Here is a 20,057-nt window from a genome sequence, read left to right as displayed (position 1 = left end):
TGGGTAATGTCCTAGGAGCCAAACCCACCATTGCTCAGATGCAGGCTTATGTGTCTAAGCAATGGAACCATGTCGCCCTCCCCACTGTCCAATACTTTAGACGAGGCTGGTTCTCTTTCCACTTCACTAAGCAAAGTGACATGGATGAGGTTCTGAAAGGTGGACCATGGAGCATGGGAAGCAACTCATTAGTGCTGAAACAATGGACCCCTACCTTTTCAATGGAGATGGACAAAATTTCCACAGTCCCCATATGGATTCTCTTTCCGGACCTTGACCCTTTCCTTTGGTCGGATGCAGTCCTAAGCAAACTTGCTAGTAAGGTGGGCAAGCCAATGTACGCTGACATGACAACAACCACTAAAGCACGACTTTCCTTTGCTCGTGTTCTTGTGGAAGCTGACCTCTCCACTGAGTTGCCTGAAAACATAATCCTGAATACTCCTTACCACGGCCAAATAACTCAGAGAATAGTGTACGAATGGAGGCCCTATTACTGTGTCTGTTGTGGGAAAATGGGACACACGGAGAAATTTTGCAAGCTCAACAAAACCAAAACTGTGAGCAAACCTGTATGGCAGCCCAAAACAGCAGCACCCGTCACTATTTGCACCACTGTTGAACCTTCCCCCCAACCATTTACCCCAGTCAAGAGCACTAAACAGAAACTTGTTTTAGGACAGTCTTCTGGTCCCAGCACTGAGGTTTCCATGGTCCCTGTCCAAAATAGTTTTGCGACTTTGAGTGAGGATGAGATTGACCTGGGCAGTCTTGACGATGCCACACTGGGATTAGTTGAAACTGTTGAGCCTCTCCCACCCGACAAACATGAAGATAGCATCATGGAACATTAGAGGCTTCAATGATAGCCTTAAGCACACTGAGGTTAGGAAATTTTTGCACCTTCATAGAGTGGATATTTTTGGCCTTCTCGAAACTCATGTTAAGGATCACAAGGAACTTCCTATTATGAAGACTTTCCCCAAATATGAGATTATTAGCAACAAGACCCGTGGCAGGATCTGGTTGTTCTATAATCCTGCTACTGTGACCATAAATAATATCATTCTTCATGAGCAGCTCATCCACTGTAATGTCACTTCCAAAGCTACTAACCTTTGTGTTGCCACTACTTTTGTCTACGGTATGAATAACCCCCAGGACAGATTAAGGCTCTGGGACAAACTCATCACCATTTCCTCTTTTGGATCTCCCTGGATGGTTACTGGTGACTTTAATGTTGTGAGGGACTTAAATGAAAGAAAAGGTCCCAACCCACCATCCATTCACGACATCATGGACTTTAATGCTTGCCTGGCTACGTGCTTTTTGGATGATATGCACAGCACGGGCGCTGAGTACACCTGGTCTAACAAGCACCAGCACCAAACGAAAACCTGGGCTCGCCTTGATAGAGTTCTCATCAATCCTGCCTGGACTACTCACTACCCGCACTCAGCTCGCCGCCTTCCCCACAGGATTTACGATCATGCGCCTTTGCTGGTTTCCCTTGGAGGAGCCCAAAAGTTTACCAAAAACTTCAGCTTCCTCAATGCTTGGACCACCAACCCAGACTACCACAACATTGTTGCTGCTGCCTGGTCCACCCCCTGCTACGGTACTCCTACCTACCAGCTCTTCTACAAGCTTCGAGCGGTTAAAAAGGCTCTCACTGCCCTCCACAAAAGAAGCTACTCGGATATTGCTACGCGACTGCAAGATGCCCAAAAGGACCTGGACACCCCGGAGAAAACCTCTGAGACCGACTTGTTCTCTCCTACTCTTATTGCCCTCGAAAAAGACCTTATTTGCAAATACAAAGATCTGAGCAAGGCTGAGAATGACATGCTTTTCCAACGGGCCAAAACTAACAATATCAAGAAGGGAGACTCCTCCTCTAGTTATTTCTTTGCTAAAATAGCTACTCGCAAACATCAAAGCACTATTGGTTCAATTATTGACAAAGACGGGAAAATCAGGAACGGCATTGAAGACGTTAATAAGGCTTTTGTGGAGTACTATACGGACCTCCTTGGCACTGATACAAAAGTGGAGCAGTTTGAAGAGGCTTTCTTCAGTCATGGGCCCACGGTCTCCACTGATGCTGGCGTTCTCCTTACCTCCCCTATCACTCGCAATGAAATCAAGCATGCCCTTTTTAACATAGGCTCTACCAAAAGCCCATGTCAAGATGGTTTCTCCTCTTTTTTTTCCAAAACAGACTGGGATATTGTAGGGGATCTCTTCTGTGAAGCCATTCAAGAATTCTTTCGAAAAGGGAAAATGATGAGAAAAGTTAACACAACCCTCCTTGCCCTCATACCCAAGAAAAGTGTGCCTTCTCAGATACAAGACTACCGGCCTATTGCTTGTTGTTCCGTTGTGTATAAAACCATCAGCAAAATCATTGCAAACCGCCTCAAAAACGTGCTACCTGACCTCATTGGCAATGAACAGGCAGCCTTCGTCAAGGGTCGCAATATATTTGAAAATATCATGATGACCCAAAACCTTATCAAAAGCTACAACCAGGGAGCCATATCTCCCAGGTGCCTCATAAAGGTTGACATTCGCAAGGCGTTCGACTCCATTCAATGGGAATTTATCTCTAACATGCTCACGGGTCTCAATTTTCCTGCAACTTTTGTTAAATGGATCATGGGGTGCATAACGTCTACTTGGTTCTCTCTGAAGATCAATGGCAGCCAATGCGGGTTTTTTCCGGGAAAATCTGGAGTAAGACAAGGGGATCCCATCTCTCCGTATATTTTCGTCCTTGGGATGGAAATGTTTTCTAGGCACCTGAGGCGCATTCATCAACTCCATCAAGTCTCCTATCATCCAAAATGTGTGAAATTAAAACTCAACCACCTGATTTTCACCGATGATCTTATGGTCTTTATGAGGGGTGACACCCCTTCTGTGGCTGCGGTTGCAAACTGTCTTGATTCCTTTGCTTCTATCTCGGGATTATATGCTAATCCCGCCAAAACTAACATCTACTATGGTGGTGTAGATGGCGAGGTGAAACGGCAAATTAACGCACTCACTGGCTACATTGAAGACGCTTTCCCTTTCCGCTACCTTGGCATCACTTTGAATCCGGGTAGACTTACTTCCAGTATGTTTAACATGATGGTCGACAAAATCCAGGGTTCAATTCACCACTGGTCTGGAAACCTTCTTTCCTATGCCGGGAAGGTTCCACTCATTAATGCGGTCGTATTTGGACTGGAAAATTTTTGGTGCTCTGTCCTGCTCTTGCCTTCTCACATTATCAAACTTGTCAATAAGCTCTGTAAGACTATTTCTGGGGAACGTGTGGGCAGCAACGTCGGATGGTTTTCAAAATTTGGTCTTCAATCTGCAAACCTTGGATCGAGGGAGGCTATAATGTCAAAGAACTTCTCAGCTGGAACAAAGCTCTTCTCTGTAAGTGGGTCTGGCATCTTACCCAGAACCGGGACAATGTTTGGGATAACTGGTGCCGTTTTTACAACCTTAACGGCCACACTATTTGGGAGGCGCAACCAAAGATTCGGCATGCTGAAAGCTGGCGGGACATTATTAAAATCAAAAACTACCTCCTTGAAGCTGCGGGTTCAGTTACAAATGCACAAAGGATGTTGGATTCCTGAGTTAAAAACGGCAATTTTAGCGTCGGAAAGGCTTACCATATTTTCAGGGACAAGGGGCGTAATACGAGGTGGGCCGAGGTACTTAAGGCCACAAGTGTTATTCCCAAACACCGCCTGTGCACAATTCAGGCCGTGCAATGACAGCTCCCAATGGTCGACAATATCAACCTGCGTGGGTTCATGCATGTCAATCGTTGTTGCCTCTGCAACAATGCCCAGGAAACGCATAGGCACATGTTCTTCAGATGTCATTACTCGCAACAGGTGAGGCGTAATATGATTTTATGGCTTGGGTTTTCTGGTATAGGGGCTGACATTGATGTTAAGGACTATCTCTACAAGCTCATGGGAGGTACTAAAAAATGAAAATGGAGGAACAAAGTCGCAGCTAGTTGTGTGGCTGGCATGGTCTATGTTATTTGGCATGAGAGAAACAGTCGTATCTTCGGTGGGCCGGTTTCTATGCCTGATCAGATCTCTACTACGCTTCAATACACATTGAAACTCAGGCTCTCAGACAGTTGTGATAGATACACGCAGAATTGGTTGGCAACAAAAAGCTAACGCCTTTGTCGCCCTTTTGTTTTCCTTTTGTATTGGTAACTTTGTAAGTTCATGATGGTCATTGGGTTTTTGTAAGATCCCTTCTCATTTTCCTTCCCAATTGGATGAATAAAATGAGTTTAACTTTCTTGCAAAAAAAAAAAAATAATAATAATAATAATAATGATAATAATTATAATAATAATAATAATAATAATAATAATAATAATAATAATAATAATAATAATAATAATAATAATAATAATAATTATTATTATTATTATAATAATTATAATTATAATAATAATAATAATAATAATAATAATAATAATAATAATAATAATAATAATAATAATAATAATAATAATAATAATAATAATAATAATAATAATAATAATAATAATAATAATAATAATAATAATAATAATAATAATAATAATAATAATAATTAAATGATATTGATAAAAACAAAAAATGTAGCTTAAAATACAAGTTAAGATAATATAATACTTTCCTTTATATAAATATAGTATGTTTATAAATCTTATTTCAATATATAATTAAACATGCTTGAATCTGTTATCCCTTGAATATTCACGTCATGTTGTATAACAGGTATCCTAAGAGTGCGCATCCGTATAAAATTAGAAGTGTGAAAGTAGAAACAATAATGGACATTTTATACTTAGGTGACATTTGAGGCATAACTTTTAACACTTTCCACCTTCTATTCAATAAGTCTTGCTTGTGACGGATGTATCCGTCACAAGGTTGCGACGGGTCGGATAGTACCAAATCTAACCAAAACGGGTAGAGATGTGATGGGGCATGGTTACTTTGCGTGTGGGACTCTTGAGTAGACATTTTGGGGTTGAAAATTTATTTAATACTCTTGCTTTCCCAAGGCACACATTTTACCACAAAGTCGAAATGGGACTATTAACCTACAATCAAACTTTATACCGTCATTTTTCATCTTCATTAATTCTCTCTAAAAGTCCCTCATTCTCTCTAAATCTCTCATTCTCTCTAATTTAAAAATCTACATACAAATCAACATAATTTGGGAACATTATCAGAAAATAATGACAAAATGGCGACGAAACAAGTGGCAACACGGCAACCGGTCAAGAAGAATACAAGAGCGACAAAGACAGTAGATAACGTCGGAGATGGAGAGGTAACATAGATTTTATTTTCAGTTTATTTGTTTATGATTTTGTTGGTGGCTTAATAATTGGCGCATGCAATTGATCCATGTTGACAAATAATGCATCATTTGTTGTTGTTCAGTTTCTTGATTTTCTAGGGTTTATCTGGGTTTATTTCGATTTTATTGTTTACTCCTCCTTGATTAATGGTTTAATAATTGTATAATTTTGATTTTTGTTGGTTTCAATGAGTATATTTGTTTCTGATTTTGTTGGTGATTTAATAATGGTCGGCAATTGATCCATGTTGATAAATGTTGTTATTCAGCTTCTTGATTTTCTAGGGTTATCTGGGTTTTTTCGATTTTATTGCTTAATGGTTGTAAATTTTGGATTTCTTGTTTGTTTCATTATAAACATACAACTGATAGTAGTCTTATTTTCGATTTAATTGTTTAATTTTTATTTTTTTATTTTTTTGTGGTCTAATAACTGTATATTTAATGGTATGTTATTTATTGATGTATAATTGAAATGGTCACAAGGTTTGTTAAAATAGGTACAAATTAGGTATTTATGAATGTGTTATTTGTAACCAGTTTAAGATTGATGATTGTGAAAATGAAATGGTCACAAATTGAGTTAAATTGGGTTTATTGTTTGCATGTTTCTTAAGTTAACATGTTATGAGTTTGGTTAAAAATGTAGATGAGTTAAGAATTGATTATGTAAATGGGGCAAGTGTAATTGTGTTGTGAATTTTGTTCAAAATATAGGTAGGTAACATTATTTGTGAAATTAGGTACATGATATGGATTTAGGCATATGCTATTTGTAACCATTTTAGATTTCATTGTCTTATAGTTGTAATGGTGGTAACAAACTATCTTAAAATGGAACCAGTTTTTGTATGTTTTTTAACTTAATAATGCGGTTAATTTTAATGTAAATATAGGTTGGTACTTGGTATGTATTTGGACATGTGTTATTTGTAACCCTTTTAATCTCAATTGTTTTATAATAGAAATCGTCACAAAGGCTCAGGGTAAGAAGAAAGGTGTTGTGGCAGTGGCGGGAAAAAGGAAATGGAAAGGGAAGGATAAGGCTGGAGAGGAGTCTAGAGAGGAGGGCGTTGTTGTTGAAGAGGAGCCGAAGGGGAGGATTAAGAAAGTGATTTTCAGTTTGGGGACAGCGAGCCACAAAGGCAAGGGTAAGACTGTTGTTGTTGAAGATGAGGAAGAGCTTCTGTCAGATGAATAGGAAGGGGAGGAAAGTGAGGCTGCAGCAGATGAATATGAATAAGAAGAGGAAGAGCGCTGGCCAAAAGAAGTAGTGTCACGCTTGGCGGGTTAGTTTTGGACGTGCTGATTGGCCTTATTTTGGATCTTGTTTATGGCCTTAATTTGGACGTTATTTGTGGTTCTGTAATATTATAACTCTCTTTGAACATCCTCTTTAAACTTATTTTAGGACATCACATGTGGATTCTGTGTGTGGCATATTTTGCGTTGCCCCTTAGCTAATTGGGCTTTATTGGGAATTTGCTTACGGACAATTGTTCCCAATGTTTGCCAATATGTATCCCGTTAAGCAATGGTGACATTTTATAGAAAAATGTCAACTAATTGAGCATATTTATATCCATATTCGAATTTATGTAAATGATGACGTATTGGAAGTCAATGGTTTATAGTTTATACAATTATGTTACAAATTGTATATGATAACATATTTTCCAACAATGGAACTTGACTCATAAATTCAATGTCATGAGAAATACATAGATTGAATTGGTTCCATAAAATGGAAAAAATATCAGTTGTTTACATATTGATCTATTATGTTACCTATTTTCAAATGAACACATATTAAGCAAGAATGAAGACATTAGAATTAGAAATGGTAACATATAAACCAAGATTGTATATGGTATCATATTGTGCAAGAATGAAGACATTAGAATTAGAAATAGTAACATTACTTGAATTGTAATATGCACCCTGTAACTCCACTTTGTGAAATAGAAAATGCAATACGAGTTGACATGCTTATTCCTTATGTTACCACTTAAATGTGCTAACAAATTGTTCAATAATGGTCACATTAATTCGCTACATTAAAGGACCAATTGAAATACGTGTCCTTAGGCCGGCTTTGCATTGACATCGTGTGATTGTCGCATTCTTCAATTGGTTATTACCGTTCTCCGCTTGCCTATTACAATTCCCATGCACACCTTCACATGAGCATACAAAGTATCTCTCGAGAAAGGGTGTTCCAGGCCCATCCACTATGCAAGAAGTTGCTTTCCTAATGCTGAAATCAAGATCTTGTGAGTGTCTCTTATACATCTTGTATATGTATTCCCATTTTTCTTCTTTCATTCCTAATAGTGACTTCAAGTAATCTATACCTACAGAGGATTACAGGGAGACATTAGTACTAAAAGTATAGACATTGATGAGATATAAAACAGGCAGTTCATTTATATTATCTGACCTACTTAGTTGACAGGGTGACATTAGGTCGAAAAGTATATACATTATTAGTTTGAATTACAACACGTGCCTTTAAATTGTCTGTGTACTGTATTTGACAGGGTGACATTAACACTAAAAGTAGAGACATTAATTATATATACAATAACATGTGTCTTTTAATAATCTGTTCTACTGCAGTGCACAAGGTGACATTAGGTCGAAAGTATAAACATTATTAGTTTGATATACCTATGCTTTTAAATTGTCTGTTGTACTGTATTTGTCAGGATGACATTAGTACTAAAACTAGAGACATTAGTACTAAACGCAGAGACATTAGTTAGATATACAACAACATGTGTAATTATTTAATTTGTTGTTCTGCAGCTCACAGGGTGACATGTTTTAGTTGACAGGGATACATTAGGTCAAAAATTATAAACATTATTAGTTTGATATTCAACAAGTGCTATTTGACAGGACGACATTAGTACTAAAAGTAGACACATTAGTTAGATATACAACAACATGTGTCTATTAATAATCTGTTGTTCTGCGGTTCACAGGTTAACATTAACACTAAAAGTAGAGACATTAAAATGGCATACGACAATATTTGCCTTTGAAGATCTGTAAATAAAATAGTTGAAAGTGTTGGAGTATGTCTCTTCAATAATAGTGCGATCACATTATTAAATCTCATAAAAAGCATACATAAGGGATGATTCAATTATATAGTCAACTGATCAACATTAATCAGTAATGATTGGCTAACTAGAGTTTGAAATTACTGTCGTTTGACAGTGGTGATCATTTGATCCCTTAAGGTCACACTTATAGGACGATTCCCAAACTGAAAAGTTAATTAATCGTATATTGATACGAATTAATTAAATCCTTAAATTGAACAAATTTATTTTATAAGAGAGAGTTATATATCTTATTGTAATGTGATTAAATAAGATTCAATTTAGTAATTAATTTGTTATATTACAAAAATTGATTAATGTTTATGAAACATTTGAGATAAGAATAATTGGTTAGTTATAATTACAAAATATTGTAGATTATATTAACTAGGCTTAATGTGACCCATTTATACATGTAATTGTGAATTACTTGTTAATTTGTTAAATGTAATTTATTTAAATATATAATGATATTCAATTTGTTAAATATGCATTATTATGCCTAATGACATATTACTTGTCACATGTCACACAAATTATAAATGACAAATTACAAAAGATAAAATGGACTCCATTTTACTAAAGGGGTGCCGGTTTTAAGTTGGTTGTTTATGGTTTATTGTTTTTTTATTAAGAAACATAATCATGACTACCCTAAACTAGACCTACATCTAGCCTTTCTTGTGAAGACAAAAAGTAAATTGAGAAGAGCAATTTTGGCTCCCAATAAGAGCAAAAACCGGTGCCCCCTACTACATGAGAGAAGTGTAGTTTTCATTTTATTCATTCTAATTTCTCATTACAACATCTCTCTTCCTCTCTCATAAAAATGGGTTTTTATGCATAAAATTTGTTCTAAAAAAATCTAATATCATCACAAAATACTATTGTAATATTAATATTTATATTAGATCTAAAATTTAAGGTTACTAATAAACATTATCTAGTTAATAAGTTTATTAGTGTTTTGGGATAGTCTTGGCTGCAACTAAAAGGAGGCATTCTACATTTGAATGCATGAAGATTCTTGGAGGATCATCCACAATATTAATAGCTCAAGATCTAGCTTTGGAAGGAGTCCAAAACTAGTGCCCTTAAATTCGTCCATATGATGTAAGGAAATCGGTTTTTCCTTTCTTATTTTGTTTATTTTGTTGTGCATGCAACTAGATCAACATAAATATAAATTATAAGTAATTTATAAAATGATTATATGAGTCTAATAGGGGTATATGAATCTAAAAATTGGCATCAAGAGCTTTGGTGTTGCATGCATAATCGGCTTGGTTTTTCCGAGTTAAATGTGACTTAATTAAAACTAGTTATTTTGTGATTTATGTGATAAAGCCATGATATTATTTTGCATGTAATATATTCTGGTTTCAAAACATATTTAGATCATTTTGATGATTTATGGATGCTTGTTTTAATGATTTTTAGTGAAATAATTACATTTTATTGAGTAAAATGAACTTTTATTTACTAAAAATAGTTAAACTTCACTACTGGTCGTGATTTTTTAGTATGACCTCACATGAATATTTTATGTATTGTATGTAAAATTTCGTATTAATGTGATTAATATTTCATGATTTTTATGTGATAAAAATGGTATAAATGGAGGTTAAAATGACTAAAATAGTTAAACTTCGAAATAGGCCATGAAATATTAATAAGATGTCACATGCATATTTTACAGATTGTATATAAAATTTTAGATAAATTTGATTTATTATGCATGATTTATAATTTTAATGGTTAAAATGATATAAATATTGACTATTTTTAGCAAAAATAGCTAAAATAAAATTTATGGCATGAAATTTTTCTCTAATGTTGTATATTTGATATGAACATTAGATCTAAAGTTGCCTGATTAATTTTGATTGATTTGATATGTTTATTGATTTTTATGTGATAAAATCGATAAAAGGGCAACTTTATTAATCATAAAAATTAATTCAAAATTTTTCCATTTCCAGGTTCTGGAAATTTTTTAAGAATGTTCAAAATTTTGATTTTGATTTTTCCATAATTTGTATGTTTAGTTTGGAATTAAATGGTAAAAGTTCATTTTTCAAGTTGAGATGAGAGAGAAAGTCTAGTAAGAGAGGCGATTTAGGGATTTTTTTTCGATTTCTGCAATGGCACGTACTCGGAAAAATAACTCTAAATCTAATAGAACAATCAAAGTAATATCACAAAATCTACAAAAAAAATACACCAATTAGTACTAATAAATCACATAATAAAGCTAGTGGTTCGAGATTTCGAGTTATTGATCAGGATGATGATGAGCTTTTGGGGATTAATCACCTGGATGCTCGCTCGTCTGAGAATGATTCGATTATCCGGCCATATAATCTCGGTTCTGTTATGGATTCCATCTCGGAAGAAGGGAGCGGTTCTGAGTCTGAATGGACGGAGGTTCCAGGTAGAGTTCAATCTTCTGATTCACAAACTGATTCTGTGGTAAGACCTTTACAGCTTACTAATGAAGATGTTGAATCTGAATTAAAATTTTGGTCTACTGCGGTATATTGTTATGTACTTGGGGCGAATCCTCCTTTCAAAGTTATTGATGGTTTTATTAAGCGTGTCTGGGGATATACTGATTTTGATAAGATTTCATTCAACTCTAATGGTACTTTTCTGGTGCGTTTTAAGAATGAGGAAATGAAATTGAGGGTGTTACAAGCTGGTCCAATTTTCTTTGACAATAAACCTCTGATTGTTAAGGAATGGACCCCGGAATCTAAAATGGTGAAGGAAGCTGTAGATGTAGTCCCTATTTGGATACGTTTTTATGGCCTTCCATTGAAATTCTGGGGGAATGCGTTGATGAAGATTGCATCTCTTGTGGGTAAGCTAGTAAGGTGTGACAGTAATACCTTGCTGAAGACCTTCCTTGGGTATGCTAGGATTATGGTGGAGGTTAAAATTGGGACTGATTTACCTGATGTCATTCAGTTTGCTGATGAACTTGACAACAATCACAGGCAAATTGTTCACTATGAATGGAAACCCATTTTGTGTACGGATTGTCAGGGGTTGGGTCATCTTGCCAGGGACTGCAGGAAAGCTAAGAATACTAAGGTTTCTAGGCCAGCTCAACAGGTCTGGAGACCTAAGAAGGTTCCACAGAATGTGATTGTTCCTCCTGCTGAGCATGGGGTGGCACCTGAACCACCAGAATAATCTGAACAACCTATGGTTCAAGCTCGGGGTCCTTTGGGTCTTGAGAGTTTAGGGGGTCTGGCTACTCCTATGCCAGGGATGGTTACACCAATGCCAAATATTCTGAGGTCCTTCACACCTGCCAGAATCGTTACTAAGATGACAAGGCATGGTGGGATGTGTTTGGGCAGTGGGACAAGCACTTATATGGAGGTTTTGGAACATTCTGTTCATTACAGGATAGTCCTTGCAGGGGAAATGGAGGGTAGTACTGTTCAAAAGGAAAATGGGTAGCATTGGATTTTGGAACGTGAGGGGTATTAATAATGTAAATAAACAGAAGGAGGTTAGGTATTTTCTGCATAATAATAATATAGGAGTTTTTGGGTTACTAGAAACTAGAGTCAGGGTTAATTCTATCAATAAAGTACATCAGGGAATTGGTGCTAATTGGAGTCTGGTACATAATACCTCTGTTCATGATTGGGGTAGGATATGGTTAATTTGGGATTCTGGAAACTATACTGTAGATATTATTAATATTGAAGCTCAGGTAATTCATGCCAAGATCTCTTGTATAAATGGTCAGTCATGGTGGATGTCAGTTATCTATGGATTTAATAAGGTTCAGGAACGAGTTCCTTTATGGGACTCTCTGAGAAATATGAGGCAAGTTGTCAATGGTCCTTGGTTGGTCATGGGTGATTTTAACAATGTTCTCGCTATGTGTGAAAGAGTGGGGTCTGAAGTTTCCAATTATGAATTGAGAGGATTTCAGGATTGTGTGGAGGATTGTGGTATTGTTGACCTTTGATGCGTGTCTTTTATATCATGTTTTACATCCCTTTTTACACGCATTTCAGAGCTCATTTATGTAGTTAATGCTACATTTCTCCCTATTTCCGTCTACTTTCGTATTTTTGTACATTATTGCAGAAATGTGAAGAATCCAGCGGAAATCGAGCCAAATCCGTCCCTAAGTACTTAGCATTGCATTTGACATGGAGTATTGACTCGAGGAATGAACTTGGTGCGCGTTTCAAGGCCTAAAGATAGCAAAGAAGCACTTCACAATATTGCAGCCTGCTTCAGATGGCAATATCTCGAGTTCTAGAGCTGATAATCGAGTGATTCCAATTGGAGGTGAAAGCTTATCCTCTTAGCTTTCCAACACCGCGTAGAACGCTTGATTTGACCAAGTAACGAAGAAATGGCAGCTGTTTTAAGATCGGTGCGCGCTGCAGAATTCGTCAGAATGCACTCTTTGTCAGACAACCTTGGTCGATCGATGATGCTTATGGTCGATCGACCAGAGCACGAGATCGAAAGCTACTGTTCAGTATAGGTTGGTCGATCGACTGAGCAACATGGTCGATCGACCACTCCACGAGCTGATACGAGAATTAAAAGATCGAGATTTATCAAGCCCATGAGTTATTAGGTTTAGGAATAACAGCTGCGTACTTTTCCTATATAACGCAGCATGAACATTCAGAAATTCATTCAGTTTTTACATTAGGTTTTACATACAATTCTTTAGAAATAATTAGGGTTTGGGAAACTATTTCGGATTGAAATTTCGTTCTTATTCTTAATCATTCCTCTGCAATTTCGGTATTCTTTCTGCCTTATTTCGATTCACTTCTATTTCGTTGTTAGTATAGAATTGCTAGTTAGATTCCAAGCCAATTTTATCGTTGCATGTTTATTATTTATCTTACCGCTTTAATTATGAATTCAATACTTTTATGCCCTAGTTTTATTATTGTTATCATCGTTAGTATGAGTAGCTAATTAGTTTTTGCTAAGATGTGAGGGGATCTGTGGCGTAGACGACGTAGATTAGTAAACCTGATGTCGGCCTTTGGTCGATCGATGGATTAGTCGTCGATCGATCGGACTGTTGGTCGATCGATCGCTTAGCTGGTCGATCGACCGACGCGATAGATTAGCACCGTTTTAATGTTTTAATTGCAATATTTGACAACGAGACCGAGAGGAGACTTGTTAAATGCTTAGTATTTGACCGACCCACAAGATCGAGAGATAGGGGAGGGAAAATAGATTAATAAATTGAGACGACTAAATTGCTAAGATCGAAAGATAAGTAATTTAGGCATTAGGAATCACTTTTCAGGGCGAGAGCTAGTATTAGTGAGACCTAGGGACCAAAGAGCATAGGTGAGAGGCGCTACTAGTTAAGAATGGACCGAGAGGACTTCTTATTTGCCCACCTATCGTGATTTATCAGACTTACTTAGATACCGTCGTCGTAGCTGCAGTGAACCGACCGTCTTAGCATTCTTATTATTATTGTTTACATTTCTTTTTATTACTTGCCTTTTATTTATGCATTTAGATATCATCCACTCCAAAAACCCCCCAATCAACTACCCCTTAGACTAGAATTAATAACAACTATTATCTCCCTACCTCCCTGCGGATCGACCCTTACTACCGCTTGCTAGTAGTAGTTTGGAATTATAAATTTTATTTTTGATACTCACTTCGACAGGTATCAAATTTTGGCGCCGTTGCCGGGGAGGCAGCGCTAGTTTTAGTTGTCTTTAATTTTAGTCTTTCTTTCTTTAGTCTCAGGGAACTTCGGTTCCTTGAGACCGTTCTCATGTCGTTCCTTCTGAGTTTTCCGCAGGAAGAGAACGAAATCTTTGGTGTTTATTTAGCCAGACTTTGGGAGTTTATTGAGCCCAGACGAGATGCCTTCTCTGATCTCCAAATATGCTGCACCATTTTCCGGCAAATGAATGACCTTACGCGAGCATACCTCGAGTCTATAGGTAAGTGGAATTTCGAAGGAATCCCCGTCATTGAGGTATTAGAATTCTTTAATTGGTTTGCTATTGAATCTCTTAAACCTACTTTTTCTCTTCATGTTGACTCGGATGAGGGGGTGGGTGAGACCTTAGAAACCGATCTAGGAAATGCTGACGGAGACATAGAGGAGACCATTAGCGTGGTTGACAATCCTTTTTATGAGGATAGTTCAGAACCCCTTTATGATTCTTGCACTGATAGTGAGGTCGATTTGGAGGATCTCTTTGAGAATCTCCAACTTGACGAGTCTAGCGATAAGGAGAGTGAGGAGAAAAATTTTGACAGTCTTGAGGTTAATTGGGATGTGTATGACGATATTATAGATGAAGCTATTATAGAGGACCCGATTGACCCATTTGACTTTACCACCCCTTGCATTTGGGACGATTATCCACCTTCTCCCTTAGCTGACCAAACTCCTCCACCTCACATTTCATACCCGTCAGAGTACTTTAATTCTACTCGCGTTATTATTGAATCGAATGCACTTGGGTTCTTTAATTCTCCACCTGTGGTCAACTTGAGCTTTTATATTCCGTCCTTAGCTGGAGGGCAGAATAACTTTGTGGACAATTTTAGGAGCTGCCATAGGAAATTTGTTAGGCTTAAATGTTTTTACATTTTGATTTCCTATGTTATTTCCATGTTATGGTGCTACTTACAGTTTTGTGTAGCACATGCGCAGATGTATGATAGGTTGCTGAGAGCCTTGAGTTGTTTTGATTGGGCTCAATTAGAGTAAGCTGCTGAAGAAAAAAGAGGTCGAGCGGGACCTGTCTGAAACCAGCGCTAGCCGGGAGGCAACCCGGATGTGTTTTGTTTTGTTTTGAATAAAACCTCGTAGTTGTTTAGAAATAAAAACTCTTAGTCGTGTGTTTGTTTTTCTTTTTAAACACTATAGACTGTTACTTTGGGTTTTGCGCAATTTTTGGGCGCGTTATTATGTGCTTTTGCAGGTTGAAGACCATGATAGCTTAATTTATTGAGCTAATTAGACGAAATCAGAAAGTTACAAAGATTTAGTTCATCGATCGATCGCCAAGTATGGTCGATCGACTGAGCTGCGCATCTCAGGAGTTTCTGGTCCTGTTCACTTCAGTCGATCGACTGGGTGATGTGGTCGATCGACCACTGCCGCTGTTGTACCTATTTTCGATCATTCCCCTGCTGAGTTTGATCATTTTGCGGTATTGAGGGAGTCTTCCCTCCACTTTATTTTCCGTCTTATTTCTGATTTCTTCCATATTCTTCATTTTGCACATAATTTTACCGTCCCAAAATTGTTTTCTAGATTTTATGCGTGGTTTTGTTTGTCTTTTCAGGTACTTTTTAGTAGCACTGCTGGCTACTGAAACCTCCTAGCTCACGCTGGTTTGGGGAGGTTTCCTTTTTTGCTGCGCTTAAAGTCTTGTGAGTTCCTGATTTCTTTACTTCATGTCTTATTTACTTCATTTTCTCGCAAATTCCCATTTCTCTTTTCTTCATTACATGATTTTGCACAATGGGGACATTGTGCGATTTGGTTTGGGGAAGGGTTTTGCGTCGCATTTCATTTGCTTGCATTCACGTTTACATTTCAGTTTGCATTTGTTTATTTCATTTCCCTTATATATACACAAAAATTCAAAAAAATTGAAAAATTTCAAAAATTTCCATAAAATGCACGTTTATTTTAGCATATAGGTTGAGTCGGAACGGTAGTATGTCAATGATGACATTGCATTTGCATCTGTTTATGCCAAAGCCTTGCTAATTGACATGTTATTAGTAGAATCACGTATGCATATCTACGAGTTTTCGTTAATTTATTCGCTGGACTTTAAACTTGACTTAGAAATTTGGCAAGCTACATCATATTTCTGAGATTTAGAGCCTATAACTGGTGACATCTATGACCGGTTTATTTAGGAATGTGAGTAGTACTCCTTATGAGACATGTTTCCTTAATTTGCATAAATATGAATTTGATCTACTTAATACCTGTATGCATTCGGTTTGTGGTTTGTTGACACATGTGGTAGAGGTTTTCCTTTATTCATTTTGCCCATAAGCTTCACACTGCCAAAAATAGCCTTTTTGTCCCATTTACTACATCCTACATTTAGCCTACCTTTGTCAAGCTAGTAGTTTAGTTTTTGGGATTGTTACTCATTTTTGGTGGCATATGCTTTATTTGAGATTATGTTGGGAAGATGAAATAAAGGAAAGAAAGAAATAGAAAAGAAAAGAAAAAAAAGAGAAGAAAAAAATGATTCGAAAAAGAAATGAAAAAGAGGTTCTGTACTGTTCAAAGCAGTCGATCGACTGCCCATTCTGGTCGATCGACTGAGATTCGAGGAAGAAGTCAATTCGCATAATTCAAATCCTTATCTTTTGGCGATTTTTGCTCCCATGTTCTATTCATATCCTATGGGGAGTTTATTGATTTTTTTATTTTGGAGATTTGTGAGTTTTGTGCTTGCTATAGCACCGTTTCTGTTGATTTTGAGCAAGAAGAAGGATGTTGCCATTTGGTTCCGTTTTGGTACTAGCTTGATCACCTGTACCTCCACTTTTCCATAAATGTTTTGCCTCTTCTTACCCATACCTCACATATCCCATATATACCTCGGCATGTGTCATGGTCATTTGTTCGGTTGGAATGCATATGTACGGTCATAGAGATCATTTTCATCTTTTATTGCAGGCATGTTCTTATAGGTCGTAGTTAGGTGAGAGTCTCTACAAGAATGAATTCTTTCTATCCTCTTATATATTCACCTATGCTTATGTGTGATATGAGCGACCCGTGAGAGTCCAATTTGATAAGTCTCTATAGTTGACGGTTCAGCGGGTTTTTAACGACTTCATAATTCGTTTGCATGATTCACATTACTAATTGATTGTTGGTTGTGCATTAAATTGGTTTAGGCTTTACATGTTGTAATTCGCTCTGAGATTGAACTCGTTCCATTAGGTTTTAGGACCGAGTCTAGTTCTTGCTTGGGGACAAGCAAGGGTTTGGTTTGGGGAAGTTTGATGCGTGTCTTTTATATCATGTTTTACATCCCTTTTTACACGCATTTCAGAGCTCATTTATGTAGTTAATGCTACATTTCTCCCTATTTCCGTCTACTTTCGTATTTTTGTACATTATTGCAGAAATGTGAAGAATCCAGCGGAAATCGAGCCAAATCCGTCCCTAAGTACTTAGCATTGCATTTGACATGGAGTATTGACTCGAGGAATGAACTTGGTGCGCGTTTCAAGGCCTAAAGATAGCAAAGAAGCACTTCACAATATTGCAGCCTGCTTCAGATGGCAATATCTCGAGTTCTAGAGCTGATAATCGAGTGATTCCAATTGGAGGTGAAAGCTTATCCTCTTAGCTTTCCAACACCGCGTAGAACGCTTGATTTGACCAAGTAACGAAGAAATGGCAGCTGTTTTAAGATCGGTGCGCGCTGCAGAATTCGTCAGAATGCACTCTTTGTCAAAGAACCTTGGTCGATCGACTGATGCTTATGGTCGATCGACCAGAGCACGAGATCAGAAGCTACTGTTCAGTATAGGTTGGTCGATCGACTGAGCAACATGGTCGATCGACCACTCCACGAGCTGATACGAGAATTAAAAGATCGAGATTTATCAAGCCCATGAGTTATTAGGTTTAGGAATAACAGCTGCGTACTTTTCCTATATAACGCAGCATGAACATTCAGAAATTCATTCAGTTTTTACATTAGGTTTTACATACAATTCTTTAGAAATAATTAGGGTTTGGGAAACTATTTCGGATTGAAATTTCGTTCTTATTCTTAATCATTCCTCTGCAATTTCGGTATTCTTTCTGCCTTATTTCGATTCACTTCTATTTCGTTGTTAGTATAGAATTGCTAGTTAGATTCCAAGCCAATTTTATCGTTGCATGTTTATTATTTATCTTACCGCTTTAATTATGAATTCAATACTTTTATGCCCTAGTTTTATTATTGTTATCATCGTTAGTATGAGTAGCTAATTAGTTTTTGCTAAGATGTGAGGGGATCTGTGGCGTAGACGACGTAGATTAGTAAACCTGATGTCGGCCTTTGGTCGATCGATCGATTAGTCGATCGATCGATTTGGACTGTTGGTCGATCGACTGGCTTAGCTGGTCGATCGACTGACGCGCGATAGATTAGCACCGTTTTAATGTTTTAATTGCAATATTTGACAACGAGACCGAGAGGAGACTTGTTAAATGCTTAGTATTTGACCGACCCACAAGATCGAGAGATAGGGGAGGGAAAATAGATTAATAAATTGAGACGACTAAATTGCTAAGATCGAAAGATAAGTAATTTAGGCATTAGGAATCACTTTTCGGGCGAGAGCTAGTATTAGTGAGACCTAGGGACCAAAGCATAGGGCCGAGAGGCGCTACTAGTTAAGAATGGACCGAGAGGACTTCTTATTTGCCCACCTATCGTGATTTATCAGACTTACTTAGATACCGTCGTCGTAGCTGCAGTGAACCGACCGTCTTAGCATTCTTATTATTATTGTTTACATTTCTTTTTATTACTTGCCTTTTATTTATGCATTTAGATATCATCCACTCCAAAAACCCCCCACAACTGTTACCCTTAGACTAGAATTAATAACAACTATTATCTCCCTACCTCCCTGCGGATCGACCCTTACTACCGCTTGCTAGTAGTAGTTTGGAATTATAAATTTTATTTTTGATACTCACTTCGACAGGTATCAACCTTCCTGCTCATGGTGCCTTTTTCACCTGGAGTAACAAACATGAACCAGGTGCCATGGTGTTCAGTAGGATTGATAGAGCCATGAGTAATAATGAGTGGCTTGATCAATTCCCTGAGGTTATCCCTATGTTTCATCCTGAAGGAGAGTTTTGATCACTGTCCATGCACTATTAATTTGGTTGCTGGTGGTGACAGAAGAAAAGGATCCTTTAAGTATTTTAACATGTGGGGTAAGGACCCACGGTTTCTTGAAGTAGTCAAAGAAGTTTGGGACAAGCCTTTGTATGGTATTAAAATGTTCCAGGTGGTGAAGAGGCTGAAAATGCTTAAATTTCCTCCGAAGGGGTTGAATGGTACTGCTTTTGCTAACATAGAAACCTCGGCCAAGATTGCAAAGCATCATCTACTTGCTGTTCAGGAAAAACTTCATGCTGATCCACTTAACCTGCTAATTCAGCAGGAAGTTAATGATGCTTCCAATTGTTATAGGGATTTGGAGAATGCTAGGAGGAGTTTCTTGGCTCAAAAAGCTAAGGCACACTGGATGCAGGAGGGTGATGATAACACCAGTTACTTTCATAGCATTATTAAGGCTAGAAGAATGAGTAATAAGATCTTGACTATCCAGGATATGGCTGGGCATCAGTGTAATACCATTCCTGAAATAGAAAAGGCTTTCATTGACTACTATATGGGTCTTCTTGGCTCTAGTAAGCCTGTCAAGAAGATTCATGTCCCTATTGTGAGGAATGGGAAGGTGGTGAGTAATGAGCAAGGGGAGGAGATGATTAGGGATATTACTATTGAAGAA

General features: G+C 37.4%; 2 protein-coding genes and 1 long non-coding RNA gene across 3 annotated transcripts; all 3 read left to right on the top strand.

The window, feature by feature from the left end:
• The first annotated feature begins 5,212 nt into the window (after nucleotides 1-5,212).
• On the top strand, nucleotides 5,213-7,040 carry LOC141646058 (uncharacterized). Its single transcript, XR_012545309.1, has 2 exons — nucleotides 5,213-5,361; nucleotides 6,357-7,040. It is a non-coding gene; the product is annotated as an uncharacterized LOC141646058 (long non-coding RNA).
• A 3,837-nt stretch (nucleotides 7,041-10,877) lies between these two features.
• On the top strand, nucleotides 10,878-11,699 carry LOC141648994 (uncharacterized). Its single transcript, XM_074457699.1, has one exon. It carries the CDS (start codon nucleotides 10,878-10,880, stop codon nucleotides 11,697-11,699), a length of 822 nt encoding a protein of 273 aa, XP_074313800.1.
• Nucleotides 11,700-11,964: 265 nt separating this feature from the next.
• On the top strand, nucleotides 11,965-19,399 carry LOC141648993 (uncharacterized). The gene is made up of 2 exons (XM_074457698.1): nucleotides 11,965-12,475; nucleotides 19,239-19,399. Exons 1-2 carry the CDS (start codon nucleotides 11,965-11,967, stop codon nucleotides 19,397-19,399), a joined length of 672 nt encoding a protein of 223 aa, XP_074313799.1.
• The last annotated feature ends 658 nt before the right edge of the window (nucleotides 19,400-20,057 follow it).

This window comes from Silene latifolia, chromosome 3 (assembly GCF_048544455.1).
Source record: "Silene latifolia isolate original U9 population chromosome 3, ASM4854445v1, whole genome shotgun sequence".
NCBI lineage: Eukaryota > Viridiplantae > Streptophyta > Magnoliopsida > Caryophyllales > Caryophyllaceae > Silene > Silene latifolia.
The sequence above is the reverse complement of the archived record's forward strand: the minus strand, read 5'-3'. Positions and strand labels throughout refer to the sequence as shown.